This window comes from Halichoerus grypus, chromosome 13, assembly GCF_964656455.1.
Source record: "Halichoerus grypus chromosome 13, mHalGry1.hap1.1, whole genome shotgun sequence".
NCBI classification, from domain to species: domain Eukaryota; kingdom Metazoa; phylum Chordata; class Mammalia; order Carnivora; family Phocidae; genus Halichoerus; species Halichoerus grypus.
In genome coordinates, this window is record NC_135724.1 from 67,657,621 (window position 1) to 67,685,511 (window position 27,891).

The 27,891-nt window shown below is 40.7% G+C and overlaps 1 protein-coding gene and 1 long non-coding RNA gene across 3 annotated transcripts in view; one reads left to right on the top strand and one right to left on the bottom strand.

Moving 5' to 3' along the window:
- The window catches only part of MAPK1 (mitogen-activated protein kinase 1), a 109,665-nt gene that overhangs the window by 29,147 nt on the left and 52,627 nt on the right, over positions 1-27,891 (bottom strand). Inside the window, exons 2-4 of the mRNA XM_036076465.2 lie at positions 13,960-14,142; positions 11,977-12,166; positions 1,466-1,582 (exon numbers count right to left, since the gene is read on the bottom strand). Of these exons, the coding sequence (XP_035932358.1) occupies positions 1,466-1,582; positions 11,977-12,166; positions 13,960-14,142 (490 nt within the window). The remainder of the gene's footprint in view (positions 1-1,465; positions 1,583-11,976; positions 12,167-13,959; positions 14,143-27,891) is intronic.
- LOC144379906 (uncharacterized) overlaps positions 24,612-27,891 on the top strand; it is a 45,524-nt gene continuing 42,244 nt past the window's right edge. For both annotated transcript variants that reach the window (XR_013443435.1, XR_013443434.1), the window contains exon 1: positions 24,612-24,680. This is a non-coding gene — a long non-coding RNA (uncharacterized LOC144379906). The remainder of the gene's footprint in view (positions 24,681-27,891) is intronic.

The following is a 27,891-nucleotide window of genomic DNA, read 5'->3' on the forward strand; positions in this document are numbered from 1 at the left end:
TTTATAAAGGATGGAGGAAGAGAGTGAAGCCCATGGGCTCACTAATTCCCTTAAAGCTTCTTGGGTCGATTTCTGGTTCCTAGATCTGAGACACAAGGCCCAATGCCTACTTCTATTGCTTTTCTTCATGTATCTTAACATTACACTAACAACAGATGGTGTTGAAGAAGGTCATCATAATGCCATGACTCCCAGCTGATCCCTGAGCTGGACCCTGGCAATAGGAAGCTCCTCACCCCCTCCTCTACCCTTGGAATACGTGCTCTGCCCAGCGTTCCCGCAGCAGGAGCCATTTTCAAGGATGTAGCCTTGAAAGAATAGATGTTTTTGAGACCATCTGGGCAGTATATGTGACTGAGCCCAGTTAAGGCTTCTATATAAACTTTTAAGGCTTGGCAGATGAGTACCAAGATTTACTCACCTTGTGGCTGCCCAAGACAAGCCTTGTAATAAGTTCCCTTACGTATTAAGACTGCCACTACCAATCTGGAGTGGTCTGCCTCTTCAGGTTTTCTTTGCCCACCTTGTACTGGGGGTAGTTTGCAAACCAAGAGATGGAATTAAGTTCAAAATCTCCTAATTTTGAGATATTAGATATAGAAGTATGTTGGGTCCATTTACTTTCTTAAATCTGGCACTTCATTCAATACTATTTGCAAATGATATATTAAAAATACTGAATCTCAATCTCCATAGCAGTCCTCAATGATTGTCACCTGGCTCATAAACCTAACAAAGATGTCATACTTCACTTTTTCTTGCTTTTATAAATTTATTCAATCATTTCTTACAACCAAGACACAGATATTGTTAGAAATGTTTGCCTCCCACCTGTATGCACTCTCCACAGCCACTCTGAGATGAAGAGGTGCATATGGAAGCAGGACTACCAAATAATTTTGAAAGAATCCATAGTAATTCCTATTCTTTCCACACCTATGTTTTGTTTTGTTTTTTTTTTAATTTTTTATTGTCACACCTACGTTTTCTTCAAACTATGGTGTAATTTTGCTGAAGAGACATTCTTCACTACCAGATAAATCTGACCTTTATAACAGCGCTGGTCCACCTTCAGAAAAAATATGCACTATCAGATAACCTCTAACAAACCCAGCCTGCACTCAGCTGTGGCAGCAGCAGGTGTAAAAGCTGCCATAGGTAGGACTTCAGGAAAGTTGACCAAGGGCTAGGACACAGACAATTTATTGTGAACAGCGACCAGACAGGCATGTCCCCCCAACTCTACAACAAATCAGCACTACTCCAGCAGAGGTAGAGAGGCCAAATCCCAGGGCCCAGAAGGTTGATGCTGAACTGGAGATTAAGACAGCAGCTTGGTTCTGGCCAGACAGGTGAAGCCTCAACCTAGTAGACACAGGCTTACTGAGAGGGAGGTTTACTGCACCACACATCCAAAGTTCTTTCGCTTCTTGGTTTTCTTTTTATGCAAACCTCTGATCCTTACCTTGGAATTCAACATAATTTCCGGAGCCCTGTACCAACGTGTGGCTACATACTCCGTCAGGAACCCTGTGTGATCATGGTCTGGATCTGCAACACGGGCCAAGCCAAAGTCACAGATCTAAGAGAGAAAAAAATGGGACACCTTAGAGACTCTAATAAAATTAATATCAAAACATCATAAAAATAAAAAATATAATAGCAATAATGATGATGATGAGCAGTTGCTGCCATTACTATGTGGCAGAAGCTTCACTGGGAATTCTATATACTCATTCTTATATAATCCTTACAACAACCTGGAAGGCAGTGATGACCATCCAACATGTTGGAGATGAGAAACAGGCTGGAGGAGTCTGTTAAGAGGCATCCTCATCTTTCATTATCTGCTTATCCCACAGAAATCTTGCCTAGGTCACTTGACAAAAACTGTTCTGGGTAAAAATGAAGTCACCAGAAACTGCCAGGGTCATTTCTTGGGCCTACTCCTGCTGGCCCCCTGACGATCAACACTGCTAGATCAGCTCCTTGACCTGCACTTGCCTTGTTTCTCAGATTTCACTTCCTGCCATTCTTCCACCTGTTCCACAAATGCAGGTACCTCCAAAGATTCTTCCCACTTCCTTCTCTTCCATGTAGTCAAATCCACTCCCAAAGCCTTACAAGAGGTTTCATATACTGAAGATGAATTTATTTTTTAAGGTTTTATTTATTTAACAGAGACAGAGAGAGCGCACAAGCAGGGGCAATAGCAGAGGAAGAGGGAGAAGCAGGCTCTCCACTGAGCAGGGAGCCCGATGCAGGGCTCTATCCCAGGACCCTGGGATCATGACCTGAGCCAAAGGCAGACACCCAACCGAATGAGCCACTCAGGTGCCCCGAAGGTGATTTTTTTTTTTAGGTAAATATCCAGCTTCTAATTTCTCCTGACTCACAAAAGTACCTGCTGGTACTTTACCATCCAATATTTTGGTGCTACTCCAGACTCCAACACATATAAAATTTAACTATAATATACAGTTGACTCTTGAAGAACATGGGTTTAAACTATGCAAGTCTGCTCACATGTGATTTTTTTTCCAATAAACATATTGGAAAACTTTTTGGAGATTTGCAACAATCTGAAAAAACTCGCAGATGAACTGTGTGGCCTAGAAATACCAAAAAAATTAAATTAGGTATTATTGCAGGAATAGTGTGTAATACATATGACATACAAAATATGTTAATTGACTTGATGTTGTCAGTTGAAGCTCCTGGTCAATAGAAGGCTATTAAACTTGGGGGGAGTCAGTTATATGCAGATTTTTTATTGTGTGTGGGAGGGGCAGGTGTTGGTGCCCCATATCCCTGTGTTGTTCAAGGGTCAACTGTACTTAGACTCATACAATTGGAGGATATTTTAATTCCTTGGCATCTGGAGAACTAACATGAGAAAGAGAGAGACATGTTAATAAAGACAGGCCAGAGTATAGGACAAGGCAGCCTGGAAAACAGACTGTTTTGGAGCCTTACTGCTCTAATTCAGTTAAGAAATGGTAAGAGCCTGGGCTCAGGCCATAAAAATGGAGACAAGAAAAGGACACGCTTAAGAGATATTCATAGGACTTAAATGGACATCAATCTTTGCTTAAATACCCCAGAGTTGGGTGTCTCAACTCAACTTCAGAAAGCTCCCATCCACCTCACAAATGTCTTCCTCTAGCCTTGGACACCGACATCACCATATAGTGCCTCTGATCCCACAGGTCCTGCAACAGATTTCAACTATACCATTCATCAGGAAGAGTTATGTATCTGCGGCTGCACAATTCCCACCAACTTACTGCGTCTTCAAAAGAAGCAAATGTCATATTTGCTTGCTAGTTACTCTATCAGAGGCCATTTTCTATGTGTATTGAGTCGTCTGGTGAGGAAACCCTGGGTCCTGCTCCGTAGCTCTGATGCTAACTCTGGCCACTGTACTCTCCTAACTTTGGTCTATGATAACTTCCACCATAAGCACCACCATCACCTTTCAAAGCTGGCTTGCTTGCTGATGCCATTACACTTCCAATTGTTATGGGCCTGTCAGAGGACCTGGTTGATGTATGGCTATAAGCTTTTATGCGGGATCATAGTAAGTTCTAACTTTGGCCTGGCTGACCTTGAGGCTTTCAATGTACCTGGCACCCTGTTTGTTTCTTTCAAGCCTTTTCTATCAATTCCAGTGACACCAACTGCAGAAGGCTTCCTAGTAATCATGCCCAGGAGGCTCATGCAACACGGTCCTCTTTGGCATGATTTCCAACTCAGAGAAACAACTATTGATGATTTCTTCTTACATCTGGAGGCGAGTCATCTAAGCCATTCGAGCTATCACCTGCCACGTTGCCTTACCACCAATCCATTTTAATTCTGTGGCTTGAACTCTTCAATATATCTGTGACGCATAGTTTCTCTTATTTTTTACGGCTAACACGTCATCTGATTCAAATTCAACCAAAGCTCACCATTCAGTCTGCCCTCTGTTGTATAAATGGACATCTAAAAGCCACATTTTGAATTGTACAGAGAAGAAATACTGCATCTTGTCAGCAGAGCAAAACCATCACAAACCCCAGACCATGGCCAAAGATCCTTCATCGCCCCCGTGCCCGGTGTGACAGAGACTGGATGGGTCCAGACTTGATACACAGCTTTTCATTGGCTAGTTGAATAAAAAAATAAGTCCCAGATAGATTTAGAGAGCCAGATATAAGAAATTCACATATGAGAGAGGCCATGTATTGAAGCTGATGTTTCCATGCTCCTCTTAGAGTGTGGACAAAGAAATGGAAGCTGTGTTTTAGAGGGGGTGATTAGATTCCTAAATAACTACAAAGACACGGGATAAGTGGAATAACTATGGCAGATTTATTTTCTAAAAAGGGACACATCATTATAACCCCATCCTCCATGCTCTTCTTTTAAGGTCTTTGAACTTGTATCAAGAGGGTAGGATCTATCTTCCCTCCTCTTGAATCTGGGCAAACCTTTAAAACAGCTTGAACTAAGAGAACATAGCAGAATCGATACTATGTGACTTCAGAGGCTACATCATAAAATCAACATGACTTCCACCTGGCTCTCTCTCTACTGGGATACCTGGAACCGTCTGCCCACCTCAGGAGGAAACCGACATGTGGGCTATATGTGGGTGTTCCAGGTGACAGCCAGTATCAACTGCCAGGTACACGAAAGGATTCCAGCCCCTACCTTTGCATCTTCTAGCTGAGATCCAGACATAAGAGCAGAAACCAGTCATCACTGCTACCCCTTGACTAAATTTCTGACCCACAGAAACTATGAGCTAATAAATGATTATTCTTGTTTCAGACCACTACCTTTTCAGGTGATTTTTTACAGAGCAAGAAACAGCTAATACAGTGGTAGTGAACACAGTGCTTGTGGTGGGACAGGCACTCTCTGAGGAGGCCCCACTGAAGTGATACTGAGCCACTGAAAATATGCCAACCACGGAAAGACCTGGGGAAAGCCAGAGCAATGCCCTAAAAAGTCTAGCTAGGCAAATGTGAGGGGCAGAGGTGGCAACTAGACCTGAAACCTCCTAAAACAGCTCTTGAATTGACTGCTTCCACATCTCAACTGCCACGGCCTTAATTGAGATTCAGTTTAGTTTGTCTGGAATTAGGGAGACTAGCTTGGTTACCCACCTGCAAGCTAATTCATCCTCTAAATTCCTGCCTAAATGTTGTTTCTAAAATATAAGTCACCTTTCTGTCTCAAAAATCAGATGCTTAACCAACTGAGCCACCCACGTGCCCCGAAACCCAAATTATTTAAGTGTAACCTTCAAGACTATTCACATGCTGCCACCAAACTACCTTCCCGATCTCCTCTCCCACCATTTTCTCTGCCCACATCTGCTCCTACTGACTCCACACTACACCTGCTTTTATGACCTAACTATGCAATGACCTCTCCACTGAGTGCCCTATCCATGCCATTCCCTTACCCTAAACCCAGCTTGAAAGTTACCCCTTCTGAGAAGTTTCCCAGAAGTCAACAACACCTCCACCCAAGAACTGACTGCTCACTTTTCTAAACTCCTCTAATACTTTTTTTTTTTTAAGATTTTATTTATTTGACAGAGAGAGAGAGACAGCGAGAGAGAGAACACAAGCAGGGGGGGTGGGAGAGGGAGAAGCAGGCTTCCTGCGGAGCAGGGAGCCCGATGCGGGGCTCGATCCCAGGACCCTGGGATCATGACCTGAGCCGAAGGCAGACGCTTAACGACTGAGCCACCCCGGCGCCCCTAAACTCCTCTAATACTTTGTTAGACACATATTAAAGTACATCCCACAATCCATGATTGATAGCTGTGCATATGCCTATCTCCCCAGCTAAAAATCAAGTCCCTAGAAAAAGGCAGCACTTGACTGACCTGTTATTTCTAAATGTCACATACATGGTGGACACTTGATGTTTGGTCAATAAATGACTTACTTTATGTGTTTATAGGAAGCACAACAACTGGGGTGGATTAATTGGCACAGACTCTAGTGGTGACCTTTTTTCACAATATCTGAATTACTGATAATCTTTTAAAAAATAAAAATCAGGGTACAGAGTTACCAGGGTTAAAATCTTATGTTAAACAACATTAGTAAAATTACACCAAAGTGGCAATATTGAGGAAGAAGGAAAAATTAATAACTGGAATTCCTAGTATTCCTTCACTAGGAAGGACAACATAACCTCTCATGCTGAATGCTGCAATATAGCTATTTCTTTAAGATTAAAACTAAATGTGCAGTTGTTCTTCCTCATCCTCTCCCTGCAGGAAATCCAGTCCAAAAGCCCTTAAGGGGGAGGTCATGTGACATAAGGATCTCTGTGGGGTTGGGAGAACCGCAGTGGCCCACGTGGGTGTGAGGCACCCAAGCGGAGGTAAGAGGGAGCTCCAGATCAGGGCATAGTCTATGTGTGAGATGAAGAGGGAATTCATGTGGGGAGGCAGCAGCAGCCCACCTAGGGTCTGAGAGTCTGAGCAAAGTGAGCAGAGGATCCACGGATTATACTGTATAAACCAATTATTTCATTGGAAGTTGCAAAATGGTGATTTTTCTAGTTTTGTTATTTGTTCTGCATTAACTAGCTGGCTATGTCTCTCTCTGTCAAATAAATAAATAAAATCTAAAAAAAAAAAAAAAAACCAGACAAAAAACACCACAACATTGAAGGCTAGCCATATTTATATGGCACTGACTAAAAACTATGAAGGCTACAAAATTAAAAAAAACAATATTATAATTCCATACAAAGGAAGGTATGGACAAGTAGCATATGGTACAAGAAACATAAATTGACTTCCAGCAAAGTCAGGTTTCATTTCCTATCTTCCAGAGTCCTTCCCAGGCATAACCCGAACTAATAACACTGTGATCCTAGCACCCTGGGACTCCAGTTGGGATTTCTGTGGGCTCTGTCTAGCAAACATCAAGGACACAGACTGCTAGAGACCTCATTCCCCTGGTAGTTCCACTAGAAATATGCTAGCAGAATCTCCAAATAGGATCTATAATCCTTGTATTTCTGTGGCCCTGAGAAATAAAATAGGAGTCTACAAGAGAGGCTCCCAGAGGGGTTCTAAGAGGTCAACATCTACTTGTCTCAGGGCTTCAAATAACAAGTGCAAAGCATGTTTATGGAAGTGAGAAAGAAATCTTATTGCTGTTGACCTTGACTAGTACGAAAGTCAAAAGTTAACGGTCTAAAGACATTAATAACAGCTGATATCCCAAGGGCTCAAGAGTAAGAAATACTTTAGTAACAGAAGCCATGGAAAAAGGAAGAAATGACATAACTATCTCCTTGAAAATTCAAAAAACCCTAAATAACAAGAGGTAAGATCACCGGTTACAAACTTTCTAGGCACGGGGGCCTGTGGTACAAGCACCATGGTCACCCCAGGGTACTGAGGATGTGAATGATATACAGTGATTTCAGGGCTTAAGCAAGAAAGACCCTTTTCCGGGGTGCCTGGGTGGCTCAGACGGTTAAGCATCTGCCTTTGGCTCAGGTCATGATCCCAGGGTCCTGGGATCGAGTCCCGCGTCGGGCTCTCTGCTCCTTGGGAGCCTGCTTCTCCCTCTGCCTCTCTCTCTCTCTGTCTCTCATGAATAAATAAATAAAATCTTAAAAAAAAAAAAGAAAGACCCTTTTCCTCACTGGTGCTCTCTCAACCCTCATATACGCAACTAAACTGCCACCGTACCCTGACTTACCTTTGGGACATGCTCACCATGACAAATCAGAGACGACATACCATACTCATCTTTACAATGAGATTCTCTCCTGAATATTTATGCCCATGTGAATGAAGCACACCCCATATGTACATTTCAAAATGTGGGTGAATTGTACCGCTGTAAATATCTAAATTATCCTATTGTGTTTCTGGATCTCTGTGTTATTCTGGGTTTTGAAAACAATACATGGATTGTGCAGATGGCCAACAACACAGATCTATCAACGTGGGTGTAAATTTTGGTGAGCATGAATAAAATGGCCCTAGGTAAAGACAAGCTCACAAAGAGTGAACAGACAACAAAGTAGTCTGGTTCTGTTTGTTTTCTTCTTAAGGATGAGCATTTTCAAACAAAAGTTAGGAGTCAACTTTTCCCAGAAATATTACATACTGAAAATACTGATTGAGAATGTTTCTCCAAAAACAAACAAAAGCAATCTATCGTAACAGAGTTGTGCTAAGAAATAGAAAGAAAAAAGAACTAGGAGACATAAAAATACTGTAATTTTTCAAGAAAATCACTAAGAGCCAACGAAGTGTGGCCATTTCTACAAGCAGCTTCATTCCTTTTGTGCCCACCTGGCTTTTAGGTGCAGATCCATGGGAAAGGATCTGGTTACACCCCATGAAAGACATGAATCTAACTTTGTAGGATCCCAAGAGGTGACAGAGTCCAACCCAACTGTATCTAATGTAGGAAGCTACCCTTTATCACATCTCACAGAACGCTGGTCACCCTGTTTCAGACACTCAGTGATAGTGAATAAGCTGACCGACCACCTGGTAACAGAACCCATTGCCTTTTTTTAGACAGTTCCAGAAGGTTCTCCAAGATCTACCTCCAACCAACAGCTCCAGCTTAGCATCAATGACTTCCTATTACTCATCCAAAGCTGCAGCCACACAAAGCAGGCCTCAGTGTTTATGCACTAATCCCTTAACTTACTTCCCTTTCTGTTGTTCCTTTTGCCTACTATGATACTCTTTGCCCAACACAGCCACTCCCTTACTGAAAGCCTGCCCATCTCTAAAGGACCAGCATGGACACCACCTGCTTCCTGATGCCTCTCAAAGCCAGAACTAACCCACCTCTCTCCTTTACATTTGTACACTATTCTTTTCAGTATCTCAGTTACAGCAGATATTATTACAATCATCTATCGTTTATCAGACTTCTGACCTATCAATTTTCAGATTGCAGGGGCAGACATTCCTCCGTCTCCCTTGCCAGGTATTCCCTAAGGGCTTCTCACAGGAATGTCTGTTAAACTGAAGTCCAAGAAATGATCATTGCTATACATCTAAATGCACTTTTTAAATAGCTTTGAGATATAATTCGCATACCATATAATTCACCCACTTAAGGTATACAATTCAATGGTTTTGATATTATACTCACAGGGTCACAACCGTTACCACCATCTAATTTTAGAATATTTTTGTAACCACAGAAGAAATCTTATACCTATTAGCAGTCTCCCCATTCCTCCCCAATCCCAGCTGCCTAGGATTTTATTTTATTTTATCTACTTTCTGTGCTACAGATTTATCTATTCTGGACATTTCATGTAAATAGAACCACGTAATATGTGGTCTTTTATGACTGACTTCTTTCACTTACATAATAATTTTCTAAAATTCATCCACATTGTAGCATGTATCAGTATTCCATTCCTTTTTATTCCATCGTATGGATCTACCGTATGTTATTTATTCATCATCAAATGGGCATTCAAATTGTTTCCACTTTACTTGTATGCTAGTTTTTGTGTGGACATATTTTCATTTTACTTAGGTATACACCTAGGAGTGAAATCCTCACCAACACTTACCTGACTTTTTGATTATAGCCATCCTAGTATGTATAAATTGGTATCTCATTGTGGTTTTGATTTGCATTACCCGACTGACTTATGATACCAAACATTTTTCACGTACTTACTGGCCATTTGCATAACTTTTTTAGAAAAATGTCCATTCAGAACCTTTGCCGAATATTTTTTTTTTTTTTTTTTTTTTTTTTTAAAGATTTTATTTATTTGACAGAGACATAGCGAGAGAGGGAACACAAGCAGGGGGAGTAGGAGAGGGAGAAGCAGGTTTCCCCATGGAGCAGGGAGCCCGATGTGGGGCTCGATCCCAGGGTCCTGGGATCACGACCTGAGCCGAAGGCAGACGCCCAACGACTGAGCCACCCAGGCGCCCCGATCCTTTGCCGAATATTAAACTGGTCTATTTATCTTTTATTATTGAGTTACAAGAGTTTTTCATATATTCTAGATATAAGTCTCTTATCAGATAACTGATTTATAAATATTTTCTCTCATTTTGTGGGTTGTCTTTTCACTTGATGGTTTGCTCTGTAACACAGGTTTCTAATCTAGATGAAATCCAATTTTTTTCCCCTTTTGTTGCTTGTGCTTTTGGTGTCATGTCTAATAGGATCTGCCTAATGCAAGACTGCGAAGACTCACTCCTAGGTTTTCCAAGCCTATTCTAGTTTAGCTCTTCAATTTAGGTCTTTAGGGGCACCTGGGTGCTCAGTTGGTTAAGCAGCGTCCAACTTTGGCTCAGCGTCCTGGGATTGGCTGGCAACTGGCTCCACACTCAGCAGGGAGTCCGCTCGTCCCTCTCCCTCCCCTTCTGCCCCTACCCTGGCTTGTACGCACGCATGTGCGCACATGTGCTTGCTCAAATTAAAAAAAATTTTTAAGCTTTTATTTATATATATATTTGACAGAGAGAGAGAGAGAGCACAAGAGAGCACAAGCAAGGGGAGTGGCAGAGGGAGAGGGAGAAGCAGGCTCCCCACTGAGCAGGGAGCCTGATGATGCTGGGCTCAATCCCAGGACCTGGGATCATGACCTGAGCCAAAGGCAGATGCTTAACCGACTGAACCACCCAGGCGCGCCTCAAATTAAAATCTTACAAAGAAATTTTTAGGTCTTTGATCTGTTTTGTGTTAATTTTTATACATGGTATGAGCATATATCCAGTTGTCCCAGCACTTCAATCATTTGTTGAAAAGAATGATCTTGGCCCTCTCACCAAAAATCAGTTATCATAAACATACAGGTTTAATTATTTTTTTTTTTTTTTTTTTTTTTAAAGATTTTATTTATTTATTTGAGAGAGAGAATGAGAGAGAGAGAGAGCATGAGAGGAGGGTCAGAGGGAGAAGCAGACTCCCTGCCGAGCAGAGAACCCGATGCGGGACTCGATCCTGGGACTCCAGGATCATGACCTGAGCCGAAGGCAGTTGTTTAACCAACTGAGCCACCCAGGCGCCCAGGTTTAATTATTAACTCCCAATTTTATTTCATTGATCTATATGCCCCACTCTTATACCAATATCAGTGTCTTGATTACTATAGTTTTGTAGTAAGTTTTGAAATCAAGAAGTGTAATAAGTCCTCCAATTTTGTTCTTTCATAAGATGATTTTGGCTATTTTGGGTCTCTTGAATTTCCATATGCATTTCAGGACCAGCCTGTCCATATCTGCAAAAAAGCCACCTAGAGCTTTGTCAGGGATCACACTTACTGTGTAGATCAATTTGGGGGAGCTCTGCCTTCGAAACAGTATTAAGTCTTTCAATCCAGACATTGGATATCTTTCCATTTATCTAGGTCTCCTTGCATTTTTATTAGATGAATCCACATCCCTTCATATCTAATCCATCCTTAGATTTCCCTCCTTGCTTAGCTCTGCTACTATTAAAATAGAAATATATGTATGCAAATGCTGCCCATTTTTAAGAGAACTCTGAGGACTGTAAGGATCTAGGGTTCTCCTATTTATTGGGAATGTCTTAGGTACTAAAGTCATTAAGGTTAAGTTTTCTGCTGTTTTCTAAGCGTTCTTTGTATAAAATTTATTGAAGAAAAAGGTTACCAATGAAATGGATGATTTTTTTAACTTACACATAATGCACATGATCCTGCTTTTATATATGTAAGCATAAATGTACACATATATGTAAGAGAATAGCAAGAACTTTGGAAGGAAATATACCAGTATGTTATAGTGGTTACCTCTGGAGAGGAAGGAACAATTGGATGGAGAAGAAGAGGACTAGCACTTCCTACTTGCATAGGGGAGGGCATAAAAATGTCTTCATGTATTTCTGGTATGATTTTAAATATGAGTAACAATATAAATATGCTCCAGTGAAAGTTTTTTCCAACATATATCACCCTAGGGGAGTAAGTAACCTGGCAGACCTTGAGATCGCAGGTGGTGTTGAGCAGCAGGTTGGAAGGTTTGAGGTCACGGTGCAGTACATTAGCTGAATGGATATATTTTAACCCTCTGAGGATCTGGTAAAGAAAATAGCAGATATGGTCGTTGCTGAGGTGTTGCGTCTTCAAGAGCTTGTAGAGATCTGTTTCCATGAGGTCCTGTACTATATATCTGTTTAGACAGGTTAAGGTAACATAACAAATATCTGGTTACACTTAGCAAAGTACACTGAAATCAAAATGAACCCTCTCCCCAAACGGTCTGTTATTATATCATGAGGAGTGCAAGGAAAATGAGAAACTGATGAAAAATTAGTATACGTCTATGGAAGGAATCTAAAATAGTTAACCCCTTCTTTTCTTTTTTTAAGATTTTATTTATTTGAGAGAGAGAGACACAGCGAGAGAGGGAACACAAGCGGGGGGAGTGGGAGAGGGAGAAGTAGGCTTCCCATGCAGCAGGGAGCCCGATGCGGGGCTCGATCCCAGGACCCTGGGATCATGACCTGAGCCGAAGGCAGACGCTTAAGGACTGAGCCACCCAGGCGCCCCTAGTTAACCCCTTCTTAGGTCCTATGAAACAACAGGCACTAATATCTACCTGATGTGACCAATAACAGGCCTAGACTGAGATGAGACATGCTGTTATGGAAATACTGGCTAATCTTTAAGTCTCAACCTCCTAGTCCACCATCAACAAATCCTCTCCAAGGATTACTGCAAAGGGCTTTTAAAACCTTTGGAAATACAGCCCTAGAACACATCGCTACTAAATTCAGCCTTCTATGTGCTTGACTCTTCAATTAAGGCCCAATACTCTAAATAAATGAGAGTATTGGGAAGTCATGCTAAGAGGCTCATGCTGGTTTTGCTCTTCTTGCTTTCTTTCTTAGATCCATGTATCTAAGCCACCTAGAATTTTATCTGTGGCTGACTTCCTTCTTACAGAAATTAAATTCTGTAACTCTTTAGCTTTAACATCACCAGATTATTTCATTAACAGTGTTTTTGCATTTCTCTTATTCATTTCTGTGTAAATATTATTGTATGTCCCCTATAGATTCATGCTAGATGAGACACAGTATGGGATTCAGAGGAAAGAGAAATTGAAAACTTGTCATCTTGAAAGAGACTTATTTCCCTAGTAAAAGGTAAAGGAGGACAACAAGTGGTAGCAGCAGGAGGCATTTCACTTAAAATAACACTACAACTTGATAACAGGGCTGTTTAAAAATGGAAAGGGCTGCCTAGAGACAGTGAGCTGCCTATCCCTAGAGGGGCAGAATGCAAACTGGGAAAACTGGTAGGAATGCTGTACTAGCCCGAATAGTAACTTTTCTCTGGCAGACCCTCTTCAGTATACTTAATGCTTCTATCTATCAAATGCAGTCTTTAATCAGGCAGCATCCTCTGGATCTGCTTAGTCCAGATTTCTAAATGTTGCTGATAGTTAATAACATAATTTCAGAGCTGAGTCAGCTTTAAAGATGATGAAGGCTAGGCTAGTACCTTAATTCTAAAGATGAGAAAACAGACCTAGAGGTGAATGACATTGTCTAAGATCAGGATAGTCTGGATTTGACCAGGTGATATCCAGGGCACCCTCTTTCTTAGTCTACTGTTCATTCCTTCTCTTTTTACCATAACAAACCATACCTTGAATGGAAAAAACATGACTAGAAATGGTGTTAAGATTTTCCATAACTACACTTAAACAAAATCTTTACCGAAACGGACAGAGAAAATACTGGATTTGCTAAAAGACACTAAGAATAGTTACTGACAACTGAAAAAATGAATCAAAGAAAAAAATTATACAAGTCTTCTAGTAAATAGCAAGCAGATTATAATTTTCCCTTTAATGTGCTTTATATACTTTTCCTTTACTCTGATAAATCCAGGTATTTCAAGTTACAGTTCCTAAACAGTGACCAATCAGTGGAGTCAGCTGTCTGAAAAGGATACACATCTTTCATTTGCTCGATGGTTGGTGCTCGAATAATATCATTGATTCCAATGATGTTCTCATGTCTGAAGCGCAGTAAGATTTTTATCTCCCTCAGGGTTCTCTGGCAGTAGGTCTGGTGTTCAAAAGGACTGATTTTCTTGATAGCTACTCGAACTTTGTTGACATTATCATAAGCAGAGCTAAAAAAAAAAATGGGGGAAGAGAGAGATGGCATTTAGAATAGTTTGGGAACATCTTGGCAGAAAGAATAAAAATCGGTAAAGTATTAAATGTTTAGCATTCTGGGTAAATACTTGTCTCATACACATGAAGGCAGCACGTATATTACCCACAAAAAAGACTCAAGGCAGGAAGGATGCAGCTGGCGCAATGCAGCACATACTGAATCTCAAACTTAAGAGGGCCCAGCCCTGGTAAATGTGTGGATGCCCACTGTCACAAGCCCAGGAACATGGTTTTATGTCACACACACATGCACAAAACATTTTCCCAGTTTTTAACAGCAACTGCATTTTGGTGAGAATAATCATTTCTGTCTCCAAAACAACTTCCTCTTGTTGTATCAGATTCCTCTGACTCAGCAGAAACATTCAAATGACCATCAACCACATCTTTAGCCCTAACAAAAATGGACCCAAGAGGACGCCTTGATTGCTTGCATCTTTGTCTTATTTGCAAAATGACATGACTCTTTCTTTCTTCTTTTTTTCTTTTTTAACTGTTTCAAGTAATCAATTTATGTAGGCTCATATAGTTCCAGGACTGACCTTCATGTAAATAAGCAAATTATTCTTGGTGAAGAAAAATGATGGTTCTATATGTATTAAAGTGGTTTTTAACCATAAAACACAAAAGCCATAAGGAAAAAAAAAATCACATTTTAAGATGGTATTGATAAATACCACATGGTTTTGAAATTTATTATAACACATTAAAAAAAAACTTTGCTCTTCAAAGCTCTTCACATACATAATTACATTTTGTCTTCACAATACCTTCAAAAGTAGAGGACAGCAATGTTTTCATGTACACTGTCCAGGTAAGACTCCCTTAGTTATAGAGAGGATAATTCATTTACCCAAAGGATTAATCTCCCTAGGCCTTCTTTTTCCAAAGTACCTTAGGCTTACATCCTTTTCTTAGGAAGTTCTCTTTCTATCTCACTCTATCTGGGTACATGTTGCATTGATACGTTGCCACCAGTGGATGACCCCCATCACTCAACTAAAGTGCTGCTCAAATTGTGGTCCCCAGACCCCTGCATCAGGATCACCAGACATTCCTGTTAAAAATGCTAGTTTGGGGGCACCTGGGTGGCTCAGGTGGTTAAGCATCTGACTCTTCATTTCAGCTCAGGTCATGATCTCAGGGTTGTGTGACTGAGCCCCGCAGCGACAGGCTCTGTGCTCAGCAGGGAGTCTACTTGACAGTCTCTCTCTCCCTTTGCCTCTTCCCCCACTCACGTGTGCTCTCCTTCTCTCTCTCAAATAAATCTCAAAAAAAAAAAAAAAAAAAAAGCTAGTTTCTGTGCATCCTAGGCCTTCTTTTTTGGAAAAAAATTTTAATTCCAGTATAATTAAGGTACAGTTACGTTAGATTCAGGTGTACAACAGAGTGATTCAACAATTCTATATAGATAGTACTCAGTGCTCATCATAAGTGCCCCTGCACCTATTTCATCCATCCCCCCAGCCACCTCCCTCTGATAACATTTGTTCTCTATATTTAAGACTGGTGGGAGGGGTGTAGGAAGGAAGAGTCTATTTTTTTGTCTTTTTTCTTTGTTCATTTCTTTTGTATCTTAAATTCCATAGATGAATGAAATCATACAGTATTTGTCTTCTCTGACTTATTTCACTTAGCATAATACCCTCTAGAACCATCCATGTCACTGCAAATGGCCAAGACTTTATTCTTTTTTAATGGCTACTCGAGTAATATTCCATTGTATATACATACATTTTCATCCACTTATCTACTATCGATGGACAATTGGGTTGCTTCCATATGTTGGCTATTATAAACAATACTGCAATAAACATAGGGGTGCACGTGTCTTCGAATTAGTGTTTTTGTATTTTTTTTTAAATTTTATTATGTTAGTCACCATACAATACATCATTAGTTTTTGATGTAGTGATCCACAATCCATTGTTTTCGTATAACACCCAGTGCTCCATGCAATACATGCCCTCCTTAATACCCATCACCGGGCTAACCCATCTCCCCACCCCCTTCCCCTCTAAAACCCTGTTTGTTTCTCAGAGTCCATAGTCTCTCATGGTTCATCTCTCCCTCTGATTTCCCTCCCTTCATTTTTCCCTTCCTTCTCCTAATGTGCTCCATGCTATTCCTTATGTTCCACAAATAAGTGAAACCATATGATAATTGACTTTCTTTCTCTGCTTGACTTATTTCACTTAGCATAATCTCCTCCAGTCCCATCCATGTTGATGTAAAAGTTGGGTATTCATCCTTTCTGATGGCTGAGTAATATTCCATTGTATATATGGACCACATCTTCTTTACCCATGTGTTTTTGTATTCTTTAGGTAAATACTCAGTAGTGGAATTACTGGATCATATGGTAATTCTATTTTTAATTTTTTGAGGAACCTCCATACTCCTTTCCAGGGTGGCTCCTTTTTTTTTTTTTTCCAAGGTATTTATCCAAAATATTTGGGTAATTTATAACAAAACCTATAAAGTATTCTTCAAAAAAAGAGTTCCAGGGGTGCCTGGCTGGCTCAGCAGAGCATGCGACTCTTGATCTCAGGGTCATGAGTTTGAGCCCCACGTTGGGTGTAGAGATTACAAAAAAAAAAAAAAAAAAAAAAAAAGAGTTCCATAGCTGTTATACAGGGACCAGTTTTTTCCAAGCTGACCTCAAGGTCTGACTTAACAGAATTCCAAGCAGAAGCAGTAATTATGTCTTCAATTTTGTGATGGATTTATTTATTTTAGAGTGAGCGAGCGAGTCGGGGAGAAGCAGAGGAAGAGAATCTTGAAGTAGACTCCCCACTGAGTGTGGAGCCCTACGCAGGGCTTGATCTCATGACCCTGAGGATCATGACCTGAACTGAAACCAAGAGCTGGATGCTCAATCAACTGAGCCACCCAGGCACCCCACTGTGATGCATTTTAATCTTGAATGTTACTACTGTCTTTATGATCAATATTCTATTTAATCTTTTCTATAAGAGCTTTCCATTTTAATAAGTATCAACGCCTGGTCCACTGACTGAAGCAATGAAATAACATTGACAGGGAATAAAACACTGCTTGTTTCCTCAAGTGCCAGAAATAGAAAACAATAAAATAAGTTTTTTTCTCAAGTTTGTGCTTCTATATGGTATTTGTCAGTCTGCTTATTCTGAGAATTACTGATGCATTTGTCTGACTCCATCACAAAACTATGCTGTAGGAGGCACCTTACTCTACTCAACTTCAATTCTCCCACACTACTGTTAATATATTGCACTTAGGTGCCCCCAATACTTTGAAATGAAATATATTTCCTTAAAAAAAAGAATCACTACTCAAATCTTATTCTGCTCTGGTTTGCTGCATGAGGGCCTAAACCACCGATTTTCAGTTAGGCAGGCAGAGGGATATGTCATTCACACAACCTAATTCAATATTGATAATATTTTTAGAAATTAAAATTCTTTTTGGGTAATTAAAATCATAGAGCATGAGTCCACCAAAAGAGAATACAGGTTAAAATATTGGTTTAAAATCAACATTATAAATGTCTTATTTTACCGAAGCAGGGTAGTCAAACATGGCCATAAATTTGCTTCTGAGCATAAGACTGTTGGGGGGGGGGGTTATGGTCAATGTACCCCTCCAACTGTTACCAACACTAAGTGATGAAATAACCAACTGACCCCTTTTGAGTGAGAAGGCATGAGATCTTCCTCATTGGTTCCCACTTGAAAAGAAGGTATGACCCTGTCCATGGAGTTGGGTCATTTCCTATCTGTTTTCCAGCTCCTTTTTGTTTTATATAATCTGTCATAGAACTGATCACAAATAGTTTACACTCTTCCATAACAACTCTATATTTCCTGATTTCTCCTTGGATTTCTCAGTTTTGTTTTCTCTATTTTATTTTGCAATACTTTCTATCATGGACATTTTGGTGTTAGCTTTTGCTTTAAAATCACTTTGGCATTACCAACTTTTTTTTTCTTTCCTCTAAGAATTTAATCTTTGCTCATCTCCATTTCCCCCACAACTAATACCATGCTACAACTTTTGCTTGAAATGTGTCTCTGTAAACAACTTATGGGTGCAGTTTAGGATCTAAATCCAGTATGCGATTATACAGTTTTTGGATGAGTTAATTTTAGATATTCATATTTTTTTCTTTGAACTGATAAACTTGCTCTTTTCAAAAACAAAAATTTAAATAAGTTGTTCAACATTAAGAAAAGGAAAATCTAGGGGTGCCTGGGTGGCTCAGTCGTTAAGCGTCTACCTTCGGCTCAGGTCATGATCCCAGGGTCCTGGGATCGAGCCCCACATCGGGCTCCCTGCTCCGCGGGAAGCCTGTTTCTCCCTCTCCCTCTCCCCCTGCTTGTGATCCTGCTCTCACTGTGTCTCTCTCTGTCAAGTAAATAAATAAAATCTTTAAAAAAAAAAAAAAAAAGGAAATCTTGGGGTGCCTGGCTTCGTCAGTTAAGTGTCTGCCTTCGGTTCAGGTCATAATCTCCAGGTCCTGGGATCAAGCCCCACATTGGGCTCCCTGCTCAGCAAGGAGCCTGTTTCTCTCTCTCCCCCTGCTTGTGCCCTCTCTCTCTCAAATAAATAAAGCCTTAAAAAAAAAAAAAAGGAAAATCTTCCTAACTCAGCTCTATAAAGCAAATAATCTTTAACAATAAATAAAAACTGATGATGATGAGAAAGAACTAAAACCAAAACTAAAGACAGGGGCACCTGGGTGGCTCAGTCAGTTAAGCATCTGACTCTTGATTTTGACTCAGCTCATGATCTCAGGGTTGTGAGATTGAGGTCCATGTCAGGCTCTGTGCCCAGCACAGAGTCTGCTTGTCCCTCTCCCTCTGCTCCTCCCCCTGCTCATGTTCTCTCTCTCTCTCAAATGAATAAATGAATAAAATCTTAAAAAAAAAAAAAGACCAATCTCTTTTATAAGCACAAGCTTGAAAATCAACAAAAAATGAGTAAATACAATTTGATAACACATTAAAAATCCATTATGTCCAAGTAATATTTAATCTTAGGAATTTAAGAATGGTTCAATTAAAAAGAACATTAAAAATGAGACATCATGTCAAACAGACATTTCTCCAAACAAGATACACAAATGACCAACAAGCATATAAAGTTATTAAACATCACTCATTATTAGGGACATTGAAATAAAAACTGCAGCAAGATATCACCTCATACCCATCATGACTGCCAATATCAAAAAATAAAAAATAAGTGTTGGAGAGGTCATGGAGAAATTGGAACCTCTGTGCATTGTTGGGAATGTAAAATGCCACTATGGAAAACAGTATGGACGTTTCTAAAAAAAAATTAAATATAGAATTACCATAAGACCCAGCAATCCCAACTCTGGGTATATATCCAAAAGAATCAAAATAGGATCTTGAAGAGATATTGGCCCATCCATGTTCACCACAGCATTATTCACAATAGCCAAGTGGAAGCAATACAAATGTCCACTGATGGATGAATGGATAAATTTTAAAAATGTGATATATACATACACTGGAATATTATTCAGCCTTAAAAAAAGGAAATTCTATCACATGCTACAATGTGGATGAACCTTGAGGACATTAACTGAAATAAGCCAGCCACAAAGTACTGTGTATAATTCCATTCATATGTAGTACCTAAGTTGTTAAATTCATAAAAAAATGGAATGTAGAACAGAGGTTACTAAGGGCTCGGGGGAGGGAGGAAATGAGGAGATGGTGTGCAAGGTTACAGAGTTTCTGTTTTGCAAGATGAAAAGTTCTATAGATCTGTTGCACAATAATGTGAATATACTTAACATTACTGAACTGTATACTTAAAAATGGTTAAAATGTTGTGGTTTTTACTACAGTTGAATTTTTTTATTTTATTTTATTATTATTTTTTTTTTAATTTTTTAAAGATTTTATTTATTTATTTGACAGAGAGAGAGACAGCGAGAGAGGGAACACAAGTAGGGGGAGGGGGAGAGGGAGAAGCAGGCTCTCTGCGGAGCAGGGAGCCCGATGTGGGGCTCGATCCCAGGACCCTGGGCTCATGACCTGAGCCGGAGGCAGACGCTTAACGACTGAGCCACCCAGGCACCCCTAAATTTTTTTATTTTAAAAGGAGCACAACCACTATGGAAAACAGTATGAAGGTTCCTCAAAAAATTAAAAATAGAAATACCATATGATCCAGCAATTCCACTCTAGGTATCTACCTAAGGAAAAAAAAACACTAATTCAGAAAGATATGTGCACTGTGCACCCATTGCTCACTGCAGCATTATTTACAGCAGTGAAGATATGGAAACAACCTAAGTGTCTGCTGATGAATGGATAAAGATGATGTGTGTGTGTGTGTGTATGAATATATACGTACATATGTGTATACATACATTTCACTTTTAAGTGGAATCTAAACAACAAAATACAACAAAACAAAACCCAGACTCATTGATACTGAGTGGTGGTTGCCACAGGGGAATGGGTTGGGGGCAGGGTGAAATGGGTGAAGGGAATCAAGAGATACAAACTTTCAGTTATAAAACAAATATGTCATGGGAATGTGATGTACAACATGGGGAATAGTCAATAATATTGTATTAACTTTGCACAGTAACACATGGTAACCAGACCTATTGTGCTAATCAGTTAGCAATGTATACAAATGTTGAATCACTACGGTATACACATGAAACAGAATATAGTTGGGAACCTGGGTGGTTAAGCGTCTGACTTTGGCTCAGGTCATGGTCTCAGGGTCCTGGAACTGATCCCTGCATCAGGCTCCCTGCTCAGTGGGGGGTCGGCTTGTCCCTCTCCCTCTGCCCCTCCTCCCACTCATGCACACGCTCTCTCTCAAATAAAATCTAAAAAAAAAAGAAAGAAAGAAAAAAAAAAAATACTGTCAATTACACTTCAATTAAAATTTTTTTAAAGGGTGCCTGGGTGGCTCAGTCAGTCAAATGTCCGACTCTTGATCTCAGCTCAGGTCTTGATCTCAGGGTCGTGAGTTCAAACCCTGCACTGGGCTTCACGCTGGGTGTGGAGCCTACTTAAAAATAAAAAAATTTAAAAATTAGAAAAAAAATTTAAGGGAAAAAAAGACATGTTAACAAGAAAAAATTTAACATTTAAAGATGTCAAAAAAGAATGATAGTGGTTTATGAACCTATATATGTGATAAAATTGCACAGAAAATACACACACAAAAATGAGTACACATAAAATTAGTGATATATGAATGAGCTCTATAGATTGTATCAATGCCAATCTCCCAGCTATGGTATTGTGTTGTAATTAATGTATGCTGTAATGTATGACTGTAACACAAGATGTTACCAGAGAGGGAAACTGGGATCTCTCTGTATTATTTCTTACAACTGCATGTGATTCTACAATTATCTCAAAATAAAAAGTTTAATTTAAAAAAGCATCCATCAACAGAGGAGTGGTGCTCCATACAGTGAAATACTCTGCAGCTAAGAAAAGGAATGACATATAAAGATCTCCAAGATCTGTTAAGTGGAAAAAAAGCAAGGTGTAGCAGTGGATAACATGCTATATTTTTCTAGTAAATAATAAAAGATATATATTAGTATTTGCTTGTGTTTGCATAAAGGAAGTCTGGAAGGATACACAAGGAAGTAAACGAGTGGTGGTGTAGACACAGAATGCCAGGCTATGCAAAACCCTTCACTGTACACCTCTTGATTGAAGAGCCATGTGAACCTCTTCAAATCAAACAAACAAACAAACTTCTTAATTAGGGGAAAAAATGTACAGGAGAAATACTAGTGGAATACTGGAATACCTTTAAAGGAGGAAGCACAATTATTTGAAATTCCTGACCAATACAAAAATACTTGAAAAATAATTATTGGAAAGAGGTGCAAAATATCTTTTTATTTTATCTTTTTTTTAAAAAGATTTTATTTATTTGACAGAGAGAGACACACAGAGAGAGGGAACACAAGCAGAGGGAGTAGGAGAGGGAGAAGCAGGCCTCCCGCGGCGCAGGGAGCCCGATGCGGGGCTCGATCCCAGGACCCTGGGATCATGACCCGAGCCGAAGGCAGACGCCTAACGACTGAGCCACCCAGGCGCCCCGAGGTGCAAAATATCTTTACTTAACCTTGTTCCCACCTGAGAGAATAGTGTGCTCTCTCTCTCTCAAATAAAATCTTTAAAAAAATTGGAATTGGGTATATTATTTCTCTCTCTTTCACACCTCCCCCCAAAAAGGGGGAACTTTTATCCAGTCTGGGGTTAATATTTGCTATGTATCGAGGGCTATTTTAACAGGATACAAACATTTTAAATAGTACTTTGTTCTTGAGGAACTCAAGCTATTGACAGCCGTCATCTTATGTAAATGTAGCCTCAATTTCCAGATGAATCCTGAGATCCATAAATCGTGGGGAACAGGCATAGGTCAAGGCTGGAGGTGAGCACACTCAATATTCAAAACAAATTCCTATTATTCAGCAATTAAAGGGAATGAACTTGATATAAACAACACAGAGGAATCTCAAAATAATTATGCTGAGTAAAGCCAGACTACCAGAAAAGTACTTCCATTCATATAAAATGCAAACTAATCTTTGGGGACAGAAGCAGATCATAGGGGTTGCTGGGAGCTGGTGAGGAGGGGCGCTGGTGGGATGGAAGAACTACACAAATGGAGACCAAGTAACTTTGGAAGTGATGAATATGTTCCTTATCTTGGTTGTGCTGATAGATTCATGGGTGTATAATATGTCAAAATATAAACTGTACACTTTAAATATGTGCTCCCTGGATATGTGGTCAATTCCTGGGACAGGGTGGATGGGAACAGATAGATTCCAGAAACATATCTGATCAGTGAATGTGGAAGTAGAAGCCCACAAAATTCTGGAGTAGGTTATTTAACAGATGTTTTGTGATCACTTAGGGAAGAAAAGGGAACCAGCATGAGTCAATTATGAACAAGTCATGCTAAACTAACTTCATTTCCTGTTTTGATAGGGTTACCACAACAACACGAGAATGACGCCAGAGCTGTGGTGGACTCAAGCCGCACTTGTCAAGTACTTCCCATTTATGAGATTTCATGTTAGGATTGGTGACAAAAACAAGTAACGATCCTGCCCTTAAGAAGCTAAGAAACATGAACAGGAACAGACAACATAGACTGCCTTTAACATAGTAAAGCACTTCTGAAACAAAAGGCAAAGCTGGATTTGGAAACAAGGGTATTAGGAGAGGATTAAAAGATGAGACCTATAGAAACCATATCCTGAAGGATGAGCAGGCTTCTGAAAGAGGTGCAAGGGCACCAAGAAAGGCAAGAGGTAACACATGGAGAGGAAAACAAGCAGAACATCTATGGGGACCCCTGGCCACACCCAACTGAGCCCCTCTCCACAAGGAGGTATTTATGGGGTCTGGAGAACATGCCCATCTGGAGCCCCAGAATTCCCTACTGCCTGAGTCTGCTTCCAAGGCTGTGCAAGCCTCTTACACAGCAGCTCTGCTGAGAGGAGAATGTTCCTCCAGTTTCTGTACCACAGAGTGGCCAAAGGGCAGCTGTTTGCAGGGTGTGCACTGCACCTGGACTGTCATGTCAAGCTGGGTGTCCCATTTATGAGACACACACAAGCTCAAGCTCATGGCAGGGCAGGCTCGGGCCGGGAAGAGAAGAGGGCTGTGCTGGAGGCCTGCTTTCCTGGAACTGCTGGCACGGAACTCCAAGAAGCTCAAGAATTTTCCATTTGAAGCTGATCTTTTTTTTTTTTTTTTTTAAGATTTTATTTATTTATTTGAGAGAGAGAGCACAAGCACAAGTAAAGGAAGTGGCAGAGGGCAGAGGGAGAAGGAGACTCCCTATTGAGCAGGGAGTCCAATGCAGGGCTCAATCCCAGGACCCCGAGACCATGACCGGGTGGAAGGCAGACCTTAACCGACTGAGCCACCCAGGTGCCCCAATTTGAAGCTGATCTTACAGGTCTTTAAAAGGTTTATCTGTGTGATAGCAGGAGAGACTATATTATATTTAAGGTTTCTTAATTTGATGTATATGGTACATGGGGCTCCATCTGTATTATTTTTTCCCCCAGTTGTATTCTTTTTTTTTTTCTAAGATTTTATTTATTTATTTGACAAAGAGAGACAGTGACAGAGGGAACACAAGCAGGGGGAGTGGGAGAGGGATGTGAGGCTCGATCCCAGGACCCTGGGATCATGACCTGAGCCGAAGGCAGACGCTTAACGACTGAGCCACCCAGGCGCCTCCCCCCGCCCGCCCCCCAGTTGTATTCTTGACACAGGCCTTGCACACATTAGAGCTGGGTTTGAGAAGTACACAATGAAGACTGGGGCGGGGGGGGGGGGGGCACAAGGACAGTCTTGAACTTCCTGATTTTAAAGATCTAAGAATGCTTGTGGGTGATTCAGATGGAGAAATGAAGGTTCTCTTCTTCCAAGAGCATTAAGGAGAGATCAAAGTTGAGAATAAGGTATGGGAATCTTTAACAGAAGCCAGTTGGGTAGGGGCACCTGGGTGGCTCCATGGGTTAAGCATCCAACCCTGGGTTTCAGCTCAGGTCATGATCTCAGGGGCGTGAGATCGAGTCCCGCATTGGGCTCCTGGTTTACCAGGGAGTCTGCTTAAGATTTTCTCTCTCCCTCTCTGCCCCTCACCCTGCTCATGCACACGCATGCATACTCTCTCAAATAAATCAATCTTAAAAAAAAAAAGCCAACTGGGCAGCACTACTGAGGAGAGAGATGTCGTGAAAAGAGGTCTGAGGATAGAATTCACAACAGTGAAGAGGAACTGGCTAAAGAGAGAAAGTAGTGTAAGTAATAATGGAATGAGAACCCTTGTTGTAAAACTCCAAAACCACATGCTAAACCACAGACAAGAACCAGGAGAGGGTGGTGTTTCAGAAGCTAAGGAAGGAAAGAGTTCCAAACAGGAGAGACTAAGAAAGGTAAAAACTGCAAAGCAGTTACTGAATCTGCAATGAGATGATGTGTGGTAATGTGGGTGTAAGTAAGTAAATGGAGGGGAATGGCGACAGCAGTGGGAAAAGTACAGCTGACTGTTTTTTAAAGAAGGCAAGGAGGAGGAGAACAACTAGCAAATCCAGGTGAACAACTGAGAGGCACAGGGTGTTATGAAAGCAGTGCGTGGTCGGAGGCTGGGGGACCAGGTGAGGTGAAAGGAAAAGGCCCCCTAGAGCTAGCCAGGGGGATGAGAGAGAGTGCTTTTCAAGCAAAGCATGTGCAAAGGTACAGAGGCCTGAAGGAACCTGGGGCAATGGAGTGTGGGGTATGGGGGGACATGCTGGGGTTGAGGCTGGAGGTATAAGATTAGAACAGAATTTGGTATGGGGGAAACAGTAACTTTACAGTGGAGAAATCCAACAGATACCACCTACACCAAGTGATAACAGTTCATACCCTTAGTGGTAACACGTGAATGTTGTCAAACAAGGGCATTTCACCTCTGTGATATTCTTTCCCAACACCTATAACCCCAGTCTAATAATGAGAACATCAGATAAACCCAAATTGAGGGACATTCTACAAAATACTTGAGCAGTACTCCTTAAAACCATCAAGGTCAGGAAAAGAAAGTGTGAGAAACAGTCCCAGACCAGAGGAGATGAAGCCAACATGACAACTAAATGCATATGGTACCTTGGGAACAGAGCAGAAAAGTGAAATCTGAATAAAGTCTGGAGTTTAGCTAGAACATGCTAACATTGGTTTCTTAGTTTTGATAAACTTACTATAGAAATGTAAGATGTCAACATCAGGAGAAATAAAGTGGGTGGGGGCACATGGGAACCCTCTGTACTATATTTGCAACTTCTCTGCAAACCTAAATTTACTCCAACATAAAAGTTTATCAAGTATAATTCAATAAAAATAATTTATTTGAAAAAGTAAAAAAAAAAAAAGTTCATCTGAAAAAGGTATTCCACTAAATGATAACTCCAAAGCTAATGAAGTGATTAGCATGTAGATAATATGGGCTAAATTTAATAAATAATTCATAAGTACATATTTTAACCTCCTATAAGTGCATGTTTGACAGAATTAAAATATTCCTAAAAAGGTAACTGAAAACTTTACCTAACTGAATTTTTTTAAAAAAAAGATTTTATTTATTTATTTGAGAGAGAGAGAGAGAACGAACGGTGGGGAGGGGCAGAGGGAGAGAAAGAAGCAGATTTCCCTCTGAGCAGGAAGCCCGCTGCGGGGCTTGATCCCAGGACCCTGAGATCATGACCTGAGCCGAAGGCAAACGCTTACTGAGCCACCTAGGCACCCCTACCTACCCTAATTGAACTTTGTAAGTTAAATTCCACCTCGGGCGCCTGGGTGGCTCAGTTGGTTAAGCGACTGCCTTCGGCTCAGGTCATGATCCTGGAGTCCCAGGATCGAGTCCCACATCGGGCTCCCTGCTCGGCAGGGAGTCTGCTTCTCCCTCTGACCCTCCCCCCTCTCATGTGCTCTCTCTCTCTCTCTCATTCTCTCTGTCTCAAATAAATAAATAAAATCTTTAAAAAAAAAAAAAAATTCCACCTCAATCATTTGATAAACGTTTACTAATAAATATCTAACATAGCCTATTCATTGCAAATTGAAATAAATAAAACATTCCACCTGTCTTTCTCCCTTTGAGCATCCTTAAGAACAGGGATGATAGGAGGGCACCTGGGTGGCTCAGTTGGTTAAGCGACTGCCTTCGGCTCAGGTCATGATCCTGGAGTCCTGGGATCGAGCCCTGCATCGGGCTCCCGGCTCAGCGGGGAGCCTGCCTCTCCCTCTGACCCTCTCCTCTCTCATGCTGTTTCTCTCTCTCTCTCTCTCTCTCAAATAAATAAATAAATCTTTAAAAAAAAAAAAAAAAAAAGAACAGGGATGATAGGGTGCCTGGGTGGCTCAGTTGGTTAAGCGGCTGCCTTCAGCTCGGGTCATGATCCCAGGGTCCTGGGATCAGGCCTCACATTGGGCTCCCTGCTCAGCGGGGAGCCTGCTTCTCCCTCTCCCCCTGCTTGTGCTCTCTCTCTTTCTGTTAAATAAGTAAAGTCTTAAAAAAAAAAAGAATAGGGACAATAAATGAAGATATATACTGCAGCACTACCTAAAAGAACAAAGCTTGTATTGCCAAACGTAAGGATTAATACATTATGGAATATTAACAGGTCATTGTGCAGCTATTAAACTGAGTATGAATACCATATTAACTAGAGGTAAGATTCAAAATAAAATCAAAGACTGAAGGGCACCTAGGTGGCTCAGTCGTTAAGCTTCTGCCTTCGGCTCAGGTCATGATCCCAGGGTCCTGGGATTGAGCCCTGCATCAGGCTCCCTGCTTTGTAGGAAGCCTGCTTCTCCCTCTCCCATTCCCCCTGCTTGTGTTCCCTCTCTCGCTGTGTCTCTCTCTGTCAAATAAATAAATAAAATCTTTAAAAAAAAAAATCAAAGACTGAAGCTTAAAATATCTAGAGGAGGCAATTTATGAAACAAGCTAAGATGATGGCATCATGAGTGATTTAAGACATAATTTAAATTATCTTTTGTCTCACCATTTCTGTCTACTCCATTGGGAGAAAAAAATAACCAATAAAGTGTAGGTTATATAAAACAAGACAGCTTAAAATAAGGCAATAACCTGAGATTTAAATGAATTCCTAAAGTTCTAAATACCTT